The 21,170-nt window shown below is 46.1% G+C and overlaps 1 protein-coding gene across 2 annotated transcripts in view; it reads right to left on the bottom strand.

The window, feature by feature from the left end:
* ALPK3 (alpha kinase 3) overlaps positions 1-21,170 on the bottom strand; it is a 996,430-nt gene that overhangs the window by 859,694 nt on the left and 115,566 nt on the right. For both annotated transcript variants that reach the window (XM_069222021.1, XM_069222022.1), the window contains one exon: positions 320-441. In XM_069222021.1, the coding sequence (XP_069078122.1) occupies positions 320-441 (122 nt within the window). The remainder of the gene's footprint in view (positions 1-319; positions 442-21,170) is intronic.

Below are 21,170 nucleotides of genomic sequence, written 5' to 3'. Positions count from 1 at the left end.
TGGCTTTCTATCAAAGTACAAAATAAGTGTTACTGCCTGTGCGAGTACATGTGAACGCACACACTCAAACTTATTTCAAAGAAGAGAAATTATCATTGTAATAATTCTACTGTTGGTTACTATGAAATAAACTTCTGTCTATTTTTATATTTAACTTTTATTGCTTTTAGATACTTTCTGAAAATGCAGTCACCAAACTGCACTTTAGTTTTACATCAACTCTCAAAGCAGTAAGCAGAACTTCTGCACTATGCATATTTCTACAAATGTTTCCACTTACGTATGCAATGTGTTTTAACAAGTTCCATCCGAAAATTACCTGAGACTATACATGTAAATTTGGCATCACAGTTCTCGGATACAGCACGGGATTTCAGAGTGGCCTCAAAACTTGGTTGAGTTTCCTCAGTGAGTTGTGAAATGATTGCACAGAATGTAGTCCTGAAAGAAAAGGCAGGAAGAACTATTCAGAAAATAGTTACACAAAAAAATCTTGCCTTTTCAAGAATTGTATTTTGACTAACAAATCCATAATTCATATGAGAGTGAAGTATTCAAAAATAGTATATAAGCCAAATGCAAATTTATAGTCATAACAATGACAATTAACCACCATTAATGTCATCTATAGAGTAGCTGTGCTATCACAAAGGCTGGTTATTTGAGCATATATTTTTACCCTTGCTCTGACTTTGAAAATATGTAACAATAAGTAATGGGAATGATTAGATAAATACTGATATGTGATGGCAATTGGCCTGATAACAAGTTACTTACCTTCAGTAATGCCTTATCTGGTAGAGACTATGGGGGTCATTACGACCTCGGGAGACAGAATACCGCCATTGCCGGCGGTATTGCTGCCTCCCTATTATGACATTTCCGCTGGGCCAGCGGACGGTAACAGTGTTACCGTCCGCTGGCCCAGCGGAAATGTCACATCAACATTGCTGCCGGCTCCTAATAGAGACGGCGGCAATGCTGATATGCAGCGGGTGCAGTAGCACCCGTTGCGCATTCCACTGCCCGAAATTTGGGCAGTGAAATGCACGACGGGGCTATGCCTAGGGGCCCCTGCACTGCCCATGCCAAGTGCATGGGCAGTGCAGGGGCCCCCAGGGGCACCCCAAGTCCCCTTACCGCCAGCCTTTCCATGGCGGTGTTTACCGCCAAGGACAGGCTGGCAGTCGGGGACTCATAATCCCCAGGGCAGCGGTGCTTGCAGCGCTGCCCTGGGGATTATGACCGCCAGGTGGAAACCCAGCGGTTAAGTGGAGGTGCCAGCGGTATGGCGTGGCTTTTGCGCCACGGTCACAATAGCTGGCGGGACACCGCCAGCCTGTTGGCGGTGTTCCCGCCACCTTACTGCCGGCCGCCAGGGTTGTAATGACCCTCTTTATCTAACACTAGATACCTTACCTTAGAATTTTCTCAAGGCGTCAAACTAGATCTGGAAACATTTTTGTTTTCCGAAATGGATCGCCCCAAGAGGTTGCTGTGGAGTCCGGATTCCGCTGGAGACCAGAATCCTCTGATCCCCACCTCTCCCAGATGGCTGCCCATCCCAGGAGTGATGCATCTGTTACTACTGCAGCAACTGGTTGGAGAAGGGGGATGAGTTGTCGCTGACCCATTTGTGATTCATTAGCCACCACTGCAGGTTTTTTTCAGTGCTCTCCAAGATTTGGACCGTGTCGGAGAGCTCAATTGATGCTGCACCCACTGGAACTTCAGGTTCCACTGCAGAGCCCCTAAATGCCAGTGGGCATGTGTCACCATCAAGATGAAGGAAGCCATTAGTCCCAGTAGCCTCAGAGCAAGTCTCGCCAAAATCCAGTACTGAGGCTGAAACATCGGTATCAGCCTGAATGACCTGGACTTGCGGTTCTGGTAGGATAAGCCCGAAATTGGCCGTGTGCCATAGGTGACGTAGTTCGGCTCGGCGTGGTAGGTGTTGTCTGTGTCAGAAGTGACGCACATAGTGCCTATATAGGCTACACCCCAGCAGACTGACGTCATTTCCCTTTCATGACTTTCCACGGCAGAAGCGTGGAGCCATGAAGAACACTGACCTCTGGTGTGGAAAATTAGGGCCCTGGAAGGGAAGAGTCCTGTCCCTAGAAATCCGTTCGCATAGCAGGAAGGAAGGGTGGGTCGGTAAGGAATCTGCGGCTAGATATAGTCTCTACCAGATAAGGCATTACCGAAGGTAAGTAACTTAATTATCTGATAGAGACTTCAAGCAGCAGATGTTTTAACTTTAAATAGGTACCCAAACAATAATTCCCTGGAAGCAGGTCTGCAGACCACTTTTACACAAGGAAGCCCTGCAGAACCGACTGGGCAAAATGCCCATTCCGAAGAACCTGACTGGCCAGGCAGTAGTGTTTTGTGAACGTGTGCAGAGATGTCCATGCTGCTGCCTAGCAGATGTCCAGGACTGGAACTCCGCATGCTAACGCAGTGGTTGCAGTCTTGGCTCTGGTGGAATGAGCACGCAACCCTCAGGGGGTTGCATCTTTACCACTGTGCAGCAGATCTTCTTGCAGAACACAATCCATCTGGAGATAGTCCGCTTCTGCACAGCCTTCCCTTCTTTGCTCCGACATAACCCATGAAGAGTTGGTCTTCCACCCAGAACTTTTTTGTTCGATCAAACACTCCTTTTGGGTTCAGACTGTGGAGTTGCTATTCTTATTTGGAAGGATGTTGCAGAGCTTAAAACTTAGGCAGAGTGATAGACTGGGGTACGTGAAAGGGACTGACCACTTTTAGAAGAAAGAAAGTTCATGCACGAAGCACCAGCTTGTCTGGGTAGATATTTGAATAGGGAGGCCTATATAGTAAAGCCTGAAGCTCACTGACCCCTCGGGCAGATGTAAAAGACAGGAGGAAGGCAGTCTTCACAGTGAGGACCCTGAGCTGACAATTGTGTACAGGCTCAATGGGAGTGCACATAAGAAAAGTTAGGACTAGATTGAGGTCCCACTGCGGCATAATGAAAGGAGAAGATGGAAACAAATGTTGAAAACCTTTCAAAAACCTAGTTACAGTAAGGGATTTGAAGAGGGATAGCTGGTTATGAAACCACAGAAAAGCAGAAAAATAGCACTAAGGTAGCTCTTGAGAGTGCCCAAGGCAGATCCCTGCAGGATAAGAGAAAGAATGAAAAGGAGAACCTGAGAAAGGGGGACAGAAAGCAGATCGACTTGTTATTCTGCACTCCATGCCACAAATTTTCACCAACGGCAGGTGTATACTATTTTGATGGAGGGACGCCGGGCTGCTAAGATAACGGCACAGACTTCGGGTGGAAGGTCAAAAGCTGTCAACTGTCGCTGCTCAATCTCCATGCGTGAAAGCAGAGTATTAACAGGTTTGTGTGGAGAATCCTCGCATGCTGCTGCGACAGAACATTCCCCCCCCCAAAGGGGCAGTCTGATTGGAGGACCAATGGCCATGCTCAACACCTCGGGATACCATAATCTCCGTGCCCAGTCCAGAGCCACAAAAATACTATGAGACCTATCAATCGCCATCTTCTTGAGAATTCTGGACAGGAAGTGGTATGGGGAGGAAGGCGTACAAGAGGCCTATGCTTCACTCAAGACAAAAAGTGTCTCAGAGCGAGAGCCGCCTTGGAAACTCCAGCGCACAGAACTGCTAACATTGTGAATTCTTGCTGGCAAACAGATCTAACAAAGGCTCTCGCCACTGCTGAAAGAGACCTAGCACCACCTCTGGATGGAGTCGCCATTCGTTATCTGCTAGGAATCTTCGGCTGAGTTTGTCCGCTCTGGTGTTCAGAGAACCCACCAGATGTTTAACCACCAGGGAGTGCAGGAGGTTCACATAACCTGGAGGTGGGAGACGATAACCTCTTGCAAGCCCGCCTTCAACAGCCAGCCATGCAACGTCTGTGGGCAGGCAGGATAGGGATGTGAAAATATGTATCAGGCATGTCCAACGTTACTATCCAGTCTCCCAGGGCAGACAGAACCAGAGCGAGACTAAAGGGTTTGAACTACTCCTTCTTGAGGAAGAAACTGAGAGGGAGCAGGTTGAGGACAGGACAAAATTCTCAAGTCTCAGTCCTTTGTGGGCACCACAAAGAAGCAGGAATAGCAACCACAACGTCCTTCAGGCATTGGAACCCTCTCTATGGCTTCCTTGTCCAAGAGAGTAGTCACTTCCTGGCAGAGAAGAGAAAGGTGGCCCTCTGTCATCCTGTTCCTTGAGGGCGGCATGGTGGACAATCTGCAAAACCCACCTCTGATATTAGGGAATGCCAGTGGGCAGGTGGTGACGAATCATGCTGCCAACTAGGTGCCCATGATAGTTTGAGGTCAGACAAGGAGGGTTTGGAGGCTGCAGCTGCCAGGGGAGTGGTGGACTGATAAGATCTCCGGCTGCCTGAACCATGGGGTCTCTAGGCACTGTGTCCTCCGCCACACAGAGGATGGGAGGCATGCCTGCAATGGTGGCAGGATGGGTAAGGATGCAGTTGGAAGCCCCTTCTGTGGTCACAAAAGGCATGTTGGGGGAGAGAGGGGCCATGGAAAGGCCTAACTACCTGGCTGTAGCCCTGATGTCCTTAAAGCACTCCAGGGCTGAATCTGCCTGGTCTCAAAAGAGATGGGAGCCATCAATGGGCATGTCCATAAGCAATGTCTTGACAGCGCCAGAAAAGCCAGTTGTTCTCAACCAGTAAGGCAACGTCAATGAAATTGCTCTGCCCTGTGAGTCAGTGGTGTCCAGTCCCCATCTGATGGTGAACGTCACTGCATCCCTCCCCTGTTGGGAGAGCTTGGCCTGGGCCTCCTCCAGGACTGTTGTCAGCACCTGCACAACTGTTTCCCACAGAGCATGGGAGTAAGGCATGCAGTGTTCACGTACCACAATGTCAGGCTGGTGGTCGAAAACATCTTCTTCCACAAGATTTCCAGCCTACTGGCTTCCCAATCCAGTGGTGTGGGTGGGAATTTGCCAGGAGGTACATGACAGGTGGAGGTCTAGACTGCCAAGCCCTCTGGAGTGGGGGTGCTGTGTGTGGAAACTTGGGTCTTTCTGTGTGGGGTGGTGGAAGCGGGCAGACATCCTGTTCACAAGAGCCCCTGTGTTGGGCTTGGACCAAGTCCCAAGTAGGACATCAGTAAGTGCCTCACTAAAAGGGAGAAGTGGTTCTGAAGGGGCACTCCTGGCTGAAGCACTTCAGCCAAGATGTTTGTCTTGACTGCCACTGACAAGCTAAGCTACAGGACCTCGGCTGCAGTCCTCACCACCACTGCCAATGACGCTTTCCTCTTTGTAGTCATGGTAGAGGGAGAAAGCATACCAGTATTTGAAGAAGTGTCCTCTCCACTGGCCTCACCCACATCCTAACACCAGTCCAAGCTGTCATAAGGCTGGTATTCTTCAGGGTCCATCGAACCCTCCTGTTCCTCTTCAAGTCCTAGCCCATAAAAATAGGGCTCAGGCTTCGGCATGGCTCCAGATGGCGCCGGACTGGTGTTGGGCGACACCCCTTCCGGCCCAGTGTCAGAATCAGGGATTAGAATGGGGATGGCACAACCGGTGGGTTCCAGCGGGGCCGGGACCATCAGCATTGGCATCAGTGCTGGGAAAGGTTGAGGTAGTTCAGCTGGCACCGGGCCGGATCAGGAATTGATCCAAAGGGCCCTGTCAGAGCTGGGGCTAAAGCACAAAGCACAGTATCAGGTAGGGCTCCTGCTGACGCCTCGGGGCCCAAAGGCATGTCAGCAGGGCCAGGCCACCCAATATGAGACGCATCTCCTCATAAAACTCTTGCAGTTGGGTGGGGTCGTTCCAGCTCCCAGAAACTTGGGGAGGAACGGAGGCAGTCCAGCAACAGAATCTACTGTGGAGCCAGGCCTCAAATGTGGACGCTACCTCATCTCGTCGGAGACCGAGTCACTTTGATCACATGTCAGGACGACAGCAACTGCAAAGAAACCACTTCCACATTACCTCAACCAATATAATGGGTGTTGCCTCTATTTTAACACACACACATTCATGCCCTTAACAGAAGAAAATTTAGAAGCATATTGAGGGTGCCTGCAAATGTTTTTGAATAGCCACAAACATGCAAATTTGTAAGTTTTCACATAGCTTTACTGGTGTCCCTCCCTGAGTGAGATATACACATTTTGTGAATACAAAAACATTTATTTACACTTAATAAATAAAGTAAATTGCAGGCGCAAGATCGACTTTGGAGCTGGAATGACTGTGAATCAGATGAACTATTCTTTAGTTTATCGGGTAACTGCAAATCTCAAGGTGTGAAAAATGTAAATCTGCTCATGTAAAATTAGTCCTGCATTTCTGAAAGTTCTAGCAATATTTGGCAGATTCACAAATAATATTGGAAATAGCTGTAGAAAACTGTGAACAACAAGACAAAACAACTTGTGTACGACAAAAACTTCCTTTAGATCTCAACATATTGCCAGTGAATCCTGTTACAATATACTTATAGGTCAAGTAAACACAGTGGGACACACCCCAGGAAGCATTTCTGAAGCAACAGATCAGTTAACACTGGGTTGATACGAAACTTTCATTCTTTAAAATTGTAATCAAAACTAAGTTCCGGAATCAGAATAGGACATGACAGGCAGAGTCAACATCTATACCAATATATCAAAAATGTTGCCCTGAAGAACAAGTTACTTACCTCCTGTAACGGTCTTTCTGGTGCATACTCTACATAACCACAGATTTCTCACCTTTTGAATACCCCAGGTGCTACACTGGATCTGGAGATTTTTTTTCAGTAATTCCTTCATGTACCAGTAGTTCGCCTAATGTTGCTCCACCTCACCCCGGGTGGGACATCCCAGCGACAACACTGTATTTTGAGGGACCATATAAAGCAGATCCCGCTGTCAAAATCCTAAGATTTCATCTTGCATGCAGGGGACAGAAATGAAATGCTTCAGCAAGCACTGAGCTGCTGTCAAAGCAGCTCCATGCTTGCTGAAGCAATGGTACTTTGGGGGAAGCCAGATAGCCCGGAAAGGGCATTTTGTTGAAAATAAATAAATAAATCTGTTGGGACGGGGGGGTTGCCTCAAGGGCTCCCTCGCAGTCCCCCGATAGCCCATAAATGGCTAAAAGGGAAAAAAAGGCAATAGCTCAGTGTGAAGGTCACATACCTTCACATTGAGCATAAAGAGTTCGAGCCCAGCTGGACTTGTTTCCCTCTTTTTTATTTTTTTAACTACAAATTTTAATGCCCATACTGAAAGGTAATCTTAGGCTTTTTTAAATAACAAATACATGTTTCTTCTTAATTTGTCCAGAAATATCTTGTTCTAAGTATGTCATATATCAAAGCATAAACAACTATTTCTTCCTCTCTCTCTCTTTCAATCTTTTACCCACTCACAGCCCCATTTTGACTCTCATGCACTCCCTCACAGCCCAATTAGACCATCATGCACCCACTCACAGACCCACTCTGTCGGTTACAGTTACTTAAAAGAACTCTAAATTTAACTGCTGAATTTCTATGGTTTTGTACAAGTAAATTCAGAGCCTAACTAGAACGTCCCTGTATATATACATTTTATGATAAAAAGCTCACCTTATTGGAAAAGATACCAAAGCACCAATTTCCCCAAAGCTGAATCACTGCACTGCGCAGACTCCAGGCAATAATGCTGGATGAGCGAATGCCTGTTTTTCCATGTTGCACCATGATATATACTCTCGATAGGCACTCCAGCAAACAGGGCTGCAGTTGAAGAGACTGCCCTGGTTAAATGTGCCTTAGCCTTTCCTCTTAAAGGCCGACTGGCCTTAGTATGGCAGAATTGTTCCTAGAAAGGTTATCTTTGTTGAGGGAGACAGTAGAGACTTTTGATAATTTACAGTGAGCACCAGGGATTGAGACAGTCGTACACCTGTTGTTGTAGTCTCTGACACCTGCTAAACAGATGGTGCCTTTAGGAGCCAGTAGTCACAATATGGAAATGCCTGCAGTCCTTTCTATTGGAGGTGGGCTGCCAATGGGGTGCGGCATTTCGTGAAAATCCAGGGGTGAGGGGGCTGACCCCAGACTAAAGGGAGGAACTTTGCATTGATAGTGAGTGCCAGCTACCATGAATCTGAGACACTTGCAATGTTTGGGATGGACAGGGATATGGAAATTCGCATCCTGAAAACCCAGGCTGGCCATGAAACCCCTATGATTGAGGAGTTGCACAATTTCTTGGAGAGTGATCATACGAAAGGACTAGTTTTCAGGTACTTGAGTTTCCTGAGATCCAGAATGGGACACGATTCTCAAGATTTTTCTTCACCAGGAAAAAACAAGAACAGAAACCCATTCCCTTCTGAGTGTGTGAAACTTTTTCTATGGCACCCTTGATCAACATGGCTAGTGCTTCTTTCATGAGAAGATGGTGATGCGGTGGAGGCGCTCATATTAGTGAAGTGATAGGTGAAATTCTTCTGAACTCCTGTTTATGGCCATATGTGATGAGATTGAGGACCCATTTGTCAGTAATAATCTTTCGCTATTGATGGTCAAACTGAGAAATTCATGATCCTGGAGAGTGGGGTGCTGTGGGGGATGTAGTCTTCCATGGGCCCCTCTGAAAAGGTGTTTCCTTGAAATGAAGGGTACCCAATGCCTTTGCGGTCTCTGGGTCCACTTTGCTGGCCTGCAAGGCGTCATCGATGTGCTTTCCAAGCAAAGCATCGCCATCATATGGCATGTCTAGGATTTTCATTTGGAATTCAGGATGAAATGCTGTCGCCTTAAGCCAAACTTGGCACCTAAACCCTGCTGCCTCCGGGCCCTGTCGGAAACCTAGGGAAAGTATGTACATGGCACAATCTATAATTTGGGACACAGATCTTTCTCCCTCCAACAATATTTTCCTTGCTTCCGCTCACTTATCCTCTGGCAGAAACTCCAGATATGTAGCGATGTCTGACCACATCTGGCAGTCATACTTGCTCAGGATTGCTAACGGGTTTGCAACATGTACAGTAGTGCCTGAGATGGTGGAAAACCGCCTCCCTATACTGTCAAAGCATCTGCCCTCCTTGTAAGGTGGGTTTGAGATGGGCGTGGAAGTGTTTTTTGACCGGCGCTGGGCAGCTTGTGTAATGACTGAGTCTGGTTTTGGATGTCCTACCAGACATGCCGGAAAATCCGCAGGGTCCTTATACTTCTTGTCGATTCAGGGAAGAACTGCAGTCGCTGTGGCAGAGGTATTCATTATTTTAATACCTTTCTCCCAAATGTTGTCAGCTATAGGGATTGCTCTAACTGTCTTTCTTGACTGTTCCTTAAAATCACACAGGAAACAATCTGATTGCTTCACTGTGTTCGGGAGCTGTAAAAGTGTAGCTGCTCTCTCCATTAGAGTATGAAAATCACCAATATCCTGTGGTGGAGAATCTATTGGTTGGGACGCTCGACGAGAAGCTGTGGGGATGAGCTGGTGTCCCACTCATTGGCCTCTAATTGAGTGTCGTGCATTTCACCCTCTTCTTCATCACCTTCCAAAGAAGATAGGTCATCCCAGGAGGGCATGGCAATGTTCAACATTGGTGTCACTCTACTAGCAGGTGCTGCACAGGATCCGGTGATCCATGTGCTGGAGAACGCAAAGGTGAGGGTGTTGTCTGTGCAGACATAGGAAAACATTTGCCGAAATCCTATAATACACACTGCAGGTCTTGTACCAAGGCTGCCGGCACCTGAATCATGACTTCAGGTATAGCAATAGGACAGGTCTGCTCCATATATTGTTGTGGGCTTTCCATATACTGTGTCGTTGATATACCTGCTCATAATTATCATCTTCATCATCATCCTTTTCCTGGTATTTCACATGCAGCCAAGATGGGCTATGAGCTGGTACAAAAGGTCCAACTTCTTCATTATCTGACTCCTTTAAGTCTAGTAAGTGGCTAGTTGGTAAAGAAGAGACACTTTAAAGGGTGTGCTCCGGATGTACTTTGTCCTGTGCAGGTTGTCTCGTCCAAGGTGTTGATATGGTCAGGTCCGGCGTGAGGATTAACAGTGCAGATTTCGTTGTCAATGGCCTCATTGACCAGGTCTTTGTCGATGGTGTGGTCATCGATGGTGTTTGTGTGCCCACCGATGGTGTCATTATCGTTGTCTTTGAGGTGGTCATCGTCGATGAGGTAGTGTTCGTCGGCAGAGTGGTTGTAGACAACGTGATTGTCGTCTTCCTCATCTTGATTTACATCTGCATCGAGAATGATTTTGACAGTGTTGCTGTTGTCGACGAGGTGTTTGTTGTGGTCATCAACGGTGGTGGTGTGCCGGCCGACGGTGTCGTTATCATCAACAAGGTGGTTGTCATCGACAGAGTGGTTTTAGAAGACATGATTGTCGTTGTCAACGTCTTGATTTTCATTGGCGTTGACAATGATTTTGACGGTGATGCCGTCGTCTACAAGGGTTTTACAGTCAGTTTATGTTTGATTGAGGCAGGATCTGAGAAGGATCTTGAGGGCTTCAAAGCTAAGGCCAAGGATGGAGGAGGGTTCAGATTTTACCTCAGAGGAGCAGCAGCTTGTCTTTCTTTATTTGAGGAACCTTTTGAAGACACATGATGTATCTTTTGAAAGGCTCTGTTGTACCTCTCTGGTGACCACCTGCAACCTTTCCCTTTCTTAGAGTTTTCCTGTGAGGTGATAGAATCCACATTGTCTTCCTCCTCAGAGACAACAGCAGTTTTTGCCTTTAGCTTTTGCAATCATAATAATAACCTTCCCTCTCTGCCCTCAAGAGTTTTAGAAGAAAAGGTCCTACACATTTTGCAGACTTTTACCTTGTAGGCAGGATGGAGGTAATATATGCAGTCCTTATGAGGATCTTCCAAATGCAGCCATTTCTTTCCCCAGGTCCCACAAGATCTTTGAAGGTTCTGACATGTTGATACAGCAGAAGAAATTTGGGCATACCAAATTTGAGTAAAAAGAAGAAGAAATGTGCAGAGCTCAGAGAGACTCCCTATCACAGGACGTTCAGTAGAAAATCTGAGGGAGGATGTCTCAGCTGGGAGTGTCCTAGAGGGTGCTATCACCTGAATGGCTGGAGTCTGGTTCTTTATAAATGATGTAGGTAAGCTATTAAAGTGAATGTATTTTGCCGTTCTAAGCTATATATTTACTTTCACTGCCTTAGAATGTACCATGACACTCCCACCTCGACATCAGGGTTGATTCAAGCATGTTAATCTATGAAAAATCCAGTTCTGGAGAATTTTTTACTTAACTCTTGTGGGCATAGGTCAGCACTTGGCTGGTATTATGAGACACCTCTTCTCCCCAGTGTTATGCACAAGCTGGGGTGAAAAAGTGGACTGAGCTACACAGAGACAGATTAGGTTCTACACAAGCAAGCTACAGATGCCACTCCCTGCATTAAATGTTCTTTTCTGGAGAGGCACCCCAGTGTCATGCTTTAGGCAGCTAAGGATGGAAGGCTGGAGGTCGAGCTAGGCTTCCTGGGCAGACCACTCCTTGTGCTGTTCCCTCCTCTTGCACTTTCTCCCATTTCCCTGGGAAGGATAGGAATGATAGACTTATAGTTCATCTCAGGTATACGTTGAGAAGAATAGGGCCCAGATCTGGTACAGTGTCCTCGAAGCATATATTCAGTAACTGCTTACTATCTTTCTTAGAAAGCATATCAAATTTGTAATGAGCTCAGTAGATTTGATACAGCCACTGCCTCTATCTCTTTGTAACCTGAGGGTCACAGTTTGGTGGCACTGTTAATTATTTTTAAGCATTCTAACAAATATGTTGATACATACAGTGCCTAATTTGAGCGAGTAAATGTAAACTTTGCACTTGTATAGCGCACTACTCACCCATTAGGGTCTCAAGGCACTGTATGCATACCACTGTGGAACCCCTCCTGGCTTTTACCTGTGAGGTGCCCACTCCTAGGTAAACCCTCAGGGCGAAGCCAGGCAGCCAAGCACTGTCAGGGCCGTTGTGGAGATTAAGGAAGCTATTGCCCAGAGTTATGGAGTGGGACCCATTAGTTAGATTAGGCACCGAGGCGAGAATTATGTGGTCCAAGGGAACTGAGCCCAAGACCTGCCAAGGCAGGAATTGAACCCTGGGCCCGGACCAGATCTCTGCATCAGGGTCTGCCGCTCCAACAATTGTGCCACACTTCTTCGGTACTCATTTTTAGGGACTGACATTTATTTTTCCTCATCAGACTTTGACGAAGAACAAGAAAGAGGAAAACACAAAGAGCATAAAGAAAAAGAAAGAGGAAAATAGTGACAGAAAGAAAGCAGGGATGAAAAAGAACCCGAAAGCGTGAGAGAAAGTGGCAGGGACTACATTAAACATGCATGGGTTGGTATCAAGCCTTTACATTTGACTTTACATTTGACTTGACATTCCAAAGCACAGATTGAGTAAATCTTTGGGCCCAGCACTTATTCCTTTACAAATTAAGCACTGACTACACAGCATACAGTATGTAAATGTACTTATCAGATATTGCAAATAATATTATCACTTGCCGTTTTCAGCGCTACAACCAGTATAAACTCAAGCAGCAAAAACTATATTCAAGAAAAATGCACCAAGCTATGGTAAAGACTACAGGTGATGGGCAGGTTTCTGTATGCATTTGTTTTTAAAACTTTTTCGAAATGTGATTTGGGGCCTTATGCTATACTCAACACAATGAGATTGCTCTGCAAGTTCGGTAGAAAATCTTGAATGCTCATTACAGTGACTTACATGGTTGAAGGACTAATTGGGTTCTTTACTCCAAATGCCATTTTGTACATTTCAAACATGAGAAATAATCTAGTCCTTGTTCCATTACTCTGGTAATGTATGGGCACCTGTGGATAAGGCGAAATGACCCGATGGCCTACGGTTAAGTCAGTCTCCAACTCGGAAGCATGACAATTACATTTATTTAATGGTTATATTTTGGTTATACAAAAAATATTTCATTTTTAAGTTATAAAAGTAATATAATATTTCAACATCATGAACAGTACTTTTTTATACTGCACCTTTCTGCAGTATATTGGTGGTCAGTTGTTTGGTCTTGCTGCTAGGTCCCAGAGTTGTTAGAAGATACCTTGTTTTCCTAAGATGATGACCTGTTAGGCATCTAAATCCCTTCACGGTCCATGTATGTTCCCCTTTAAGTTTTTTTTTTTTTTTTTTTCTCCATTCTAGGGATCATAAAGGTCCCTTCGAATGGAATCAAATTTTAAAGATAGTTCAGGCACTTTACAACGGTCACGATCAGCGCAACAGTTCTGGTAACTGGGACATGACTTCTCCTGTGAGGTACACAAATTAGAGAGGCTAGGTGATCTAGTATTTGCAAGATATCAGCCCTTGTCCCCGAACAAATGTGTTCTGGTTTTGGGGTAAGCCTCTCCATCCTCAGCAGAGATTGCATGCATTGGAATGTGCTACATGTAGGAAAGTCCCCTCCTTTTGGCATGGTTACCCCCAATTTTTGCTTTATGTCAGTGTGCATGGACTGTTTCCCTGGGATCCTGCTAATCAAGACCCCAGTGATTCTACTCTCTCCTCTAAATTTGGTTGTCATGGTACTTCTTACACACTACAATTGGCATATTGGTGTACCCCTGTAAGTCCCTGGTACATGGTACTAAGCTATCCGGGCCATTGGTACATCATGGGTGTCCCATGGGCTCCAGCATGTATTATGCCATTCACGCAAGCCCATGAAAACTGTGTCTGCAGGCCTGCCATTTGCAGCCTGCGTGGAGAGGTGCATGCACCCTTTCAAGACAGGTCACTACACCAGGTCAGTGTAAATCACAGAGGTGCCCCTACGAATTCCAATTCACTGGTAAGTGCGGGAAAGCCATTTTAGCTACATACTGACCACTGGTCACTGCCTGTGGTCCAGCTACATAATGGTAACTCTGAACCTAGGCATGTTTGGTATCAAACATGTTGGAATCATACTCCAATACTGATTCCAGTATTGGTGGCATGATTCCATGCACTCTGGGGGTTCCTTAGAGTTTCCCAAATTCGACAAGTCTTCCAGGGTCTGCGGCAAGCCCAGGTTGCTGCAGCCCCTCAGACAATTTTCTGCCCTCCTGCAGCTTGACCAGCTCAAGCAGGGGACAGAAGAACAAAGGATTTACTGTGGGATAGGGGTGCAACCTCCTCTTCTTTGGAAATAGGTGTTACTGGGCTGTGGAAGGGTAGCCTCCCCACACCACTGAGCTGCTTTGAAGGATACATTTGGTGCCTTCCGTGCATAATCCAGTTTGCACCAGTCCAGGGACCAACGGTCCCTGCTCTGGTGCGAAACACACGAAGGAAAGGGAAGTGTCCACTCCCCTATCCAGCTCCAGCCCTAGGGTGGTGCCCAGAGCTCCTCCAGGTGGTTACTTGGTTCTACCATCTTGAGCCCAAGATGGGCAGAGGCCTCTGGAAGCATCTCACTGGATAGGTCGGGTAGCTGACGTCAGAGCCCCCTCCTGATAGGTGGTCACTTCAGAGTGACCAAAACCCCTTTTCGAGTTATTTTGAGTAACTTAATGGTGGTTGCCCAGATTCGTCATGCAAGGCTCCACCATGACCTCTCTGCAAAGACATCTTCTGCCCCTGGCTTCCCGAAACTGCTGCTTGGCAACACAGGAACCGAACAAGACTGCAATGCCTGAGAAGACTTCTCCTTGCAACATTGTTTCTGCGGCACCTGTCAGCAATCCACAACATTCCATGGCTGTGCATCCTCTCAGGTCAGCAAGACTTCAGCTGCACCACAGAAGCAAAAAGGAGAGAAGGAGTCACTCCCGAGCATCGATAGGTACTTAAGGCAACGACTTACGGCTGGTGGGATCCTCTGTCTTCCTGATCTGTGAAAACAGTCCAACACAGGCGTGGTTTTGAGGAATCTCCTGGGTCCTCTCTGCTTTCTGTCCAACTTGGCAAGCTGTAAGCCCTTGCCTCTGTCACTGGGACAGACTCCCGCTGCACCGCAACTGTTGCATCGACCACGTTTTGTTGACTCTTGCTCCGAGGAATCTTCAGGTCCCAAGTAGCCGTGGCTCCCAGCACTGTACTTCTGCAAGGACAGTAACCTCTCTGCTGCTCCAGTGGGTTGCTTGTGGGGCCTCTGATTGCTTCTGCTGGCTCTCCTGTCTTCTGAGGATCAGCCTGGACTCCCCTCCAAGTGTCTAGTCCCCAGGAGCTTACTGGTCCTCCTCAGTTCTGCAAAACGTCCAACAGCTTCTCTTGCATTTTCTTGTGCTTGTTGGTGGCCATCCTTACCACTGACCCATCTGCAGTCCAGTGACCGTTGAGGGACAACTCGTGGGTGACTTCAGGGACTCCTCTGCAGCTCCTTGAGCATGGAGCTGGACTTTATCCCTCATTGTCAACCAGGATCTTCAGCTACAGAAGGGTGGGCATAGGCTCCTGCCCCACCTGGACACTCCTGCGTGGACTGGACTTTGTCCCCTTCTTTTGCAGGTCCTCTTCACCCGGAACCCGCTCTAGGGTTTCACTGGTCTGGTCCTGCCTCTGCATTCTCCAACTGCGATGTCCCCATGTTGGCCTATGGGAAAACCGGGTAACTTACCTCTCTGCATGAGCCCGCTGGGGATATTTTAGGTACTAACCTGTTGGGGTTCCACTCTCCCCCAGCACTTGTCTAACAACTCCATACACTATGTCAGGAACACCCGTTTGCATTCAATTTTTTTTTAGTATATGGTTTGGACCCCCAATAGGGCCTGTGCTAATTTATGCTTTTCCTGAGTACTTACCTGTGTATATCCTGTGTGTTTATACCTCCAAAGATGAGGTATGCCCATGGGAGTGTATTTTGGTGGGACCATAAAGTACCTTTATTTCTGCAATACTGTGTGGTTCCTTTTGTATTGAATCCTATCTTGTTTCAATAGGACAGAGGAGTTAGCTTAGCCTTCTGGCTTGCGGACCTGTGCCCCCGTCACATGGCAACTTTTACCCTACTTAGCTTGCTCTGTTTTAGCGCAATTAGTTAATTATATGTTTCCAAGATGGCTGCATTGTTTCTAGTTAAGCCAATGTTTAGTTTCACGTTATCAGTGCCACCACACTAAGGCATCAATATCAAGCGACAAAGATAAACTGTAGGTATTCACATTAGGGACTTTCCCTCTACGCGCCTTCGAGGGATTTGTTTACATAAATTGCTGTCCCAAGCCTGTCTTGTTATCTATTGTTTGGGAAAAGACCTAGATCAGGGGTTCGAGCAGATCTGTATCAATGCACCTCACTTAGACAGACAGTCAGAGGGATTCCGACCAGATGCCATTGCTGCTATCGATGCTGCATGTCACCTTGACGCTGACCCATTCTTTGTGTCCCTACGGAGTCTGAGCTAGAGACCTTACGCTACGGTAACAAGGGTTGGGAGGCTCTTCTCATGGACGTGGCACTGGCAGATTAGGTTTAACACACCTAGCTCTCTTTAGGTTAGAGATTAGGTTCATCATGGCAGGGTATTAGGACATATTTCACATCTCATGTTATTTTATGTAATTGCAAGATGGTGGGGGTCTTTGTATTAATGACTCACATCTTCACAAGTTTCTAGCGCTACTCATTATCCTAATCATTGCAGTCCATGCAACTTATCATAGATTGCACTTTTGTTAATAAAACCTATTGAAAACTGTACTGCATCTCCTTCATTGCCTGAGTTTGATTGAGACATGTTGTTCATGTGAGAAATGGGTAATCTCTGTTTAACCACAACACTCCCTGAGATGTCACACTCTTGAGTCCATGCGCAAAGGCTGCCACAAATCACCTTTTACTGTTTGGGTTTTTGGTGAGGTGCTGCTTGTGAGGCAGGAGGGTTGGGACAACAGTTGTGACTTTTTGTAGGACTAGCATAGTCGGCTACAAACATAAGTACCGTCATCCTTAACCCAGCAGTCTTGCCTAGAGCAAGAGTCAAACTACGACATGGAGCCACCAACAATGGTGTTTAGGCACTAATTTACGCATACTCTGACTAGCACTGTCTCACATACAGCAGGTACCCTAAGTACCATTATACGGAGACGTCCATGGTCTTGGGGAAGATACCCCTCAGCTGAACAGGGAGCACCTAATTAGACTGTAGATTGTTCGAGCCCGAACCATTAAAAGGACTTTTCTCTCCAGTTGGTGTTCCATCTCTTTAATTATTATTATACAATATAACGCCATAGACATTCCTGAGAATGCTAGACAAGCATTAACATTACACTTAGTAGCGCATGGCTTAACAGACGAGGGTGGGAATGTCACATTCATAGTAGAAGCTACGGAAACTTATCAAACAAACATTTTATTCCTGGGTTCACTGTCCTGAGGGGTACAGTCTTCACTACAATTTACACTACCACACATGGTAACCCAACACTTGCCAATTTACCGGAAGTGTTAAAACAAATTCAGAATGAGCACGAGGCAGCACCAGCCCTAGATTTGGGGATGAAATTAATGCGTAACTTCAACGCAGTCTCTTCAATCACACTCATTAACATTAAAGGGGAAGTGGTAGTATTGGCTACAAGCCAGCGGTTCAGAGAAATTTCACACTTGGACCAGGAGAAACTGCTACTGAAAATTATTTCCGACACGTATACCAGTATCGGACGGGTTAATGTGGGAGCCAAGCCGAAGAAGCTTGACATACAGAGTACCACCCCTAAGGAAGGTACTAAACAAGCACAAGAAGATTCTAAAAAGCGCTGGGATAAACAAAAGCAATTTAAAGACAGACAAAGTCAGAGAGCAAATTCTCCGCACACGGAGAACTCTGACAAGAGATATACTCTCAGAAATAGAGAAAATATAAAAGCTCCTGACAGATACACTGATTCACGTCCCTCTCGTTCCTTTAAGGATACATCGGATAGATGTAGCGAGAGAGGGGGCCGTTAAGACTGACGTCCTGAATACGTGAAACAGAAAAAAGACTCACCACAGTCTTCAGACAAAAAAGAAGACAAGTCTCCACAAAAGAAGCCACAGTTTAAAACTGAAAAAGGTTGCAGCAATGTCAATTAAAAATGCCAGTACACTTGAGAACAATGCTGAAAAACAAGATGTAGGCATTACCACTGTTAGACAGTGCAGCAGCAGAGGTCACAATATGTCACCAGAGTCTGAAGATCATCTGGATGTGACAGCAACTATGATTACTTTGCAGTTGAGTCTGCGGACGGGCACTTCCTCCCACCCAACAGGGTTTATGATTTGAAAATCCAAATTGAGGGAGACGTAGAGCGCACCATTGGCGTGATATTCTGGGATGAACTTAGTTGTGATATCCTGCTGGCCGATAGGGACTGCCCGTCCGAGCACATCCGTAAGCTTCCACATGGGGAAGATGTCATTTTGTCTTCTTTCTCTAATCTTGTTCCAGAAGCGCTAAAACAAGCCTACTTTGTCAATTGGGCTTTAGCACAGGCACCTACATTATACCGCAGCCATGTAGGCTGGGACATGGACTCACCTTGTCATGTAATACCTATCAGGTCTACACCCCAGCCTTAGCCACAATACCCTGTTAAACATGAAGCAAAAGCTCCAGTGAGGGAGATCCTCACTCAGCTGGAGAACCAGAGAGTAATTGAGCCCTGTGTCTCTGCAATGAATAATCCATTATTCCCTGTTACAAAACCAGACCATTCCTACAGATTAGTCATAGATTACAGACACTTAAACAGTCATACACGCACTTATGCTATACAAACTTCACATAGCATAGCACTAAATAAGTGCGTAAAAAATACAAAAACAACCTTGGATACCTCTAATGTTTTTTTCTGCCAGAACTTAGTGCAAGAAAGTCGGGACCTAAGTTTATTCTCATTTGGATCACAAAATTCCTTCTGCCGTTTGCCCCAAGGATACAAGAACAGCCCAGGGCTGTTCTCAGTCAGTGTAACATCAATATTACATGATATTGATCCCGAGGCATTGTCCGACGTGGATGACCTAAACATTCATCTTGCCAGGGTCGATCGGATCGTTTTAGGACTCGCAGCCCTTGGTTACAAATTTAATTTGAGGAACATAAAATAGCCTTTCTCAGCATATTATTCCTGGGATATGAGCTATCAAACGAGGGCAAGAGCCTGGCCCCATACTTTTTAGAAAAATGTGCTCAACTCCAATTACCAAATACAATGAAGAAACTCCAGTCTTTACTTGGCTTCTTTAATTTTGGCAGAACTTACATTCCTGACTATGCACAACGTATCACGCCACTTTCTGACTTAATACGCCCTGATTTGTCTAGCAGACACTGGAAAGTTGAACATATACGCATCCTTATGGAATTGCAACAGGACATGCTAGAAGCAAAACACTTGTGCACCCGTGACAATAAAACAAGTTTGGTCATAAGAATAATTGCTGGTGCTATTGGATTTACTTATGTCACCTTCAATGAAGGCACCACGGTGCCCATAGCACATAAATAACATTTATACTCGTAATGCAGAACAACATTTTGCACCCACAGAACAAATTCTAACTGCAGTTCAGATGGCTGTCATTAAGGAGAGGCCACTTGCCCAAGGGAAACGCATTACTGTTGTTACCCCGGTGCCAGCCGTAGAGGCCGTCAATAAAGCAAGTGTTCCTAACACTAAAGTAATACATCCATGCTGGATTCAATGGGAAACGTCCCCGACTGCCACTGATGTCGATTACATCTTTGATCCCAAACTTCAGCCACAAGAATTTCTCCAATATGAACAGGAGTACCCCACTCTAGACATTCTGCCTCTTGACAGATACCATGCCATCATGTACACTTATGGTTCAGTACAACTAGCTGTAGGTACCAAGCCTCAATACTCAGCTGCTTGCGCAGCTGTGAGTGGAGTGATGAAGGATGTTATTCCACCCTCACAATATCTACACGCAGACCTTAAGGAACTGCACAGCTCAGCTGGCTGAACTCAAAGCCCTCACATTAGAGTTAGAACAAACAGAGCCAGGATTGCTGACTTTAATTGTCTGTGACTCATACTACTGCGCCCAGTCCTACAATGATTATCTTAATCATTGACGAATGAACGGGTTTAGAGACTCCAAAGGGAACACCATAAAACACAGAACTCTGTGGAGGAGGGTGGCAGATCTCAAGGAAAAGCTACTCTGTGTCCAGGTAGTACATACATTGGGCCACCAACATGTAGGAGTACACGTTATCGGCAACAATTTGGCTGATGAAGCAGCCAAATCTGCAGTAGCTTCAGTGGCTGCAGTGACTTGTTCTCAGACGAAGTAGGATAATGAGATTCTGACTGCCATGAAAGCTTCGGCTGAAGGCAAGCCTCTCCCCAAAAGCATACCCTCCAAAATATTCTTACCACATCAGTGCATAGAATGTTGCTTATGCAACAATTCCTGGGGTTGGAGATCGAGCGATCCCCAAACAAGACCAGAGATTAGATCTCATCAAAGCAGCGCATGAGGGTGTCGCTTCTGTTCATGCTATTTCAGCCACAGTAAAAACTCTTACAGAAATGCTTCTGGTGGTCAGGTCTATACAAACAGACAAAACAATACATCCTTTGTTGTGACATTTGCCAGCAGAAAAAGGGCTCCAACATCAAAAGCCCACCACAGACATCCCTCTTAGTGTCTAACAGGCCACTACAATGTGTGTACCTGGACCATGGCAGTCCGCTCCAACCTGATGGTGCATACAAATACATTTTAGTCACTGTCAATTCATGTTCTAGATTCCTGTGGATACGGCCTCAGCGGTCAGCTGACGCTCGAACTGTTATAAAAGACTTACTGATCTTTATCAGTACATATGAGGTTGCAGCATTCTATTCGGACCAGGGCCCTATCTGTGCCTCTAGGGCATTCAAGGGTACCATGGGGACGATGGGTGTTGAACTCCATTATTCCTCACCATACCATCCCGAGGGAAATTCATTCATGGAGAGGAGTAATTGTGTTCTAAAGCAGTCCTTAACAGCTAGAGTAATAGGTTTTGGCCGCAGCTGGCTTCATCACCTCCATGGGGTCCAGAGAGTGCTGAATAATCTGCCAAGACAGTCCTTGGGGGGACGCACTCCCTATGAGGTTCTCTTTGGGATACCTAT

The sequence above is a fragment of the Pleurodeles waltl genome, chromosome 3_1 (genome assembly GCF_031143425.1).
Source record: "Pleurodeles waltl isolate 20211129_DDA chromosome 3_1, aPleWal1.hap1.20221129, whole genome shotgun sequence".
NCBI lineage: Eukaryota > Metazoa > Chordata > Amphibia > Caudata > Salamandridae > Pleurodeles > Pleurodeles waltl.
The sequence above is the reverse complement of the archived record's forward strand: the minus strand, read 5'-3'. Positions and strand labels throughout refer to the sequence as shown.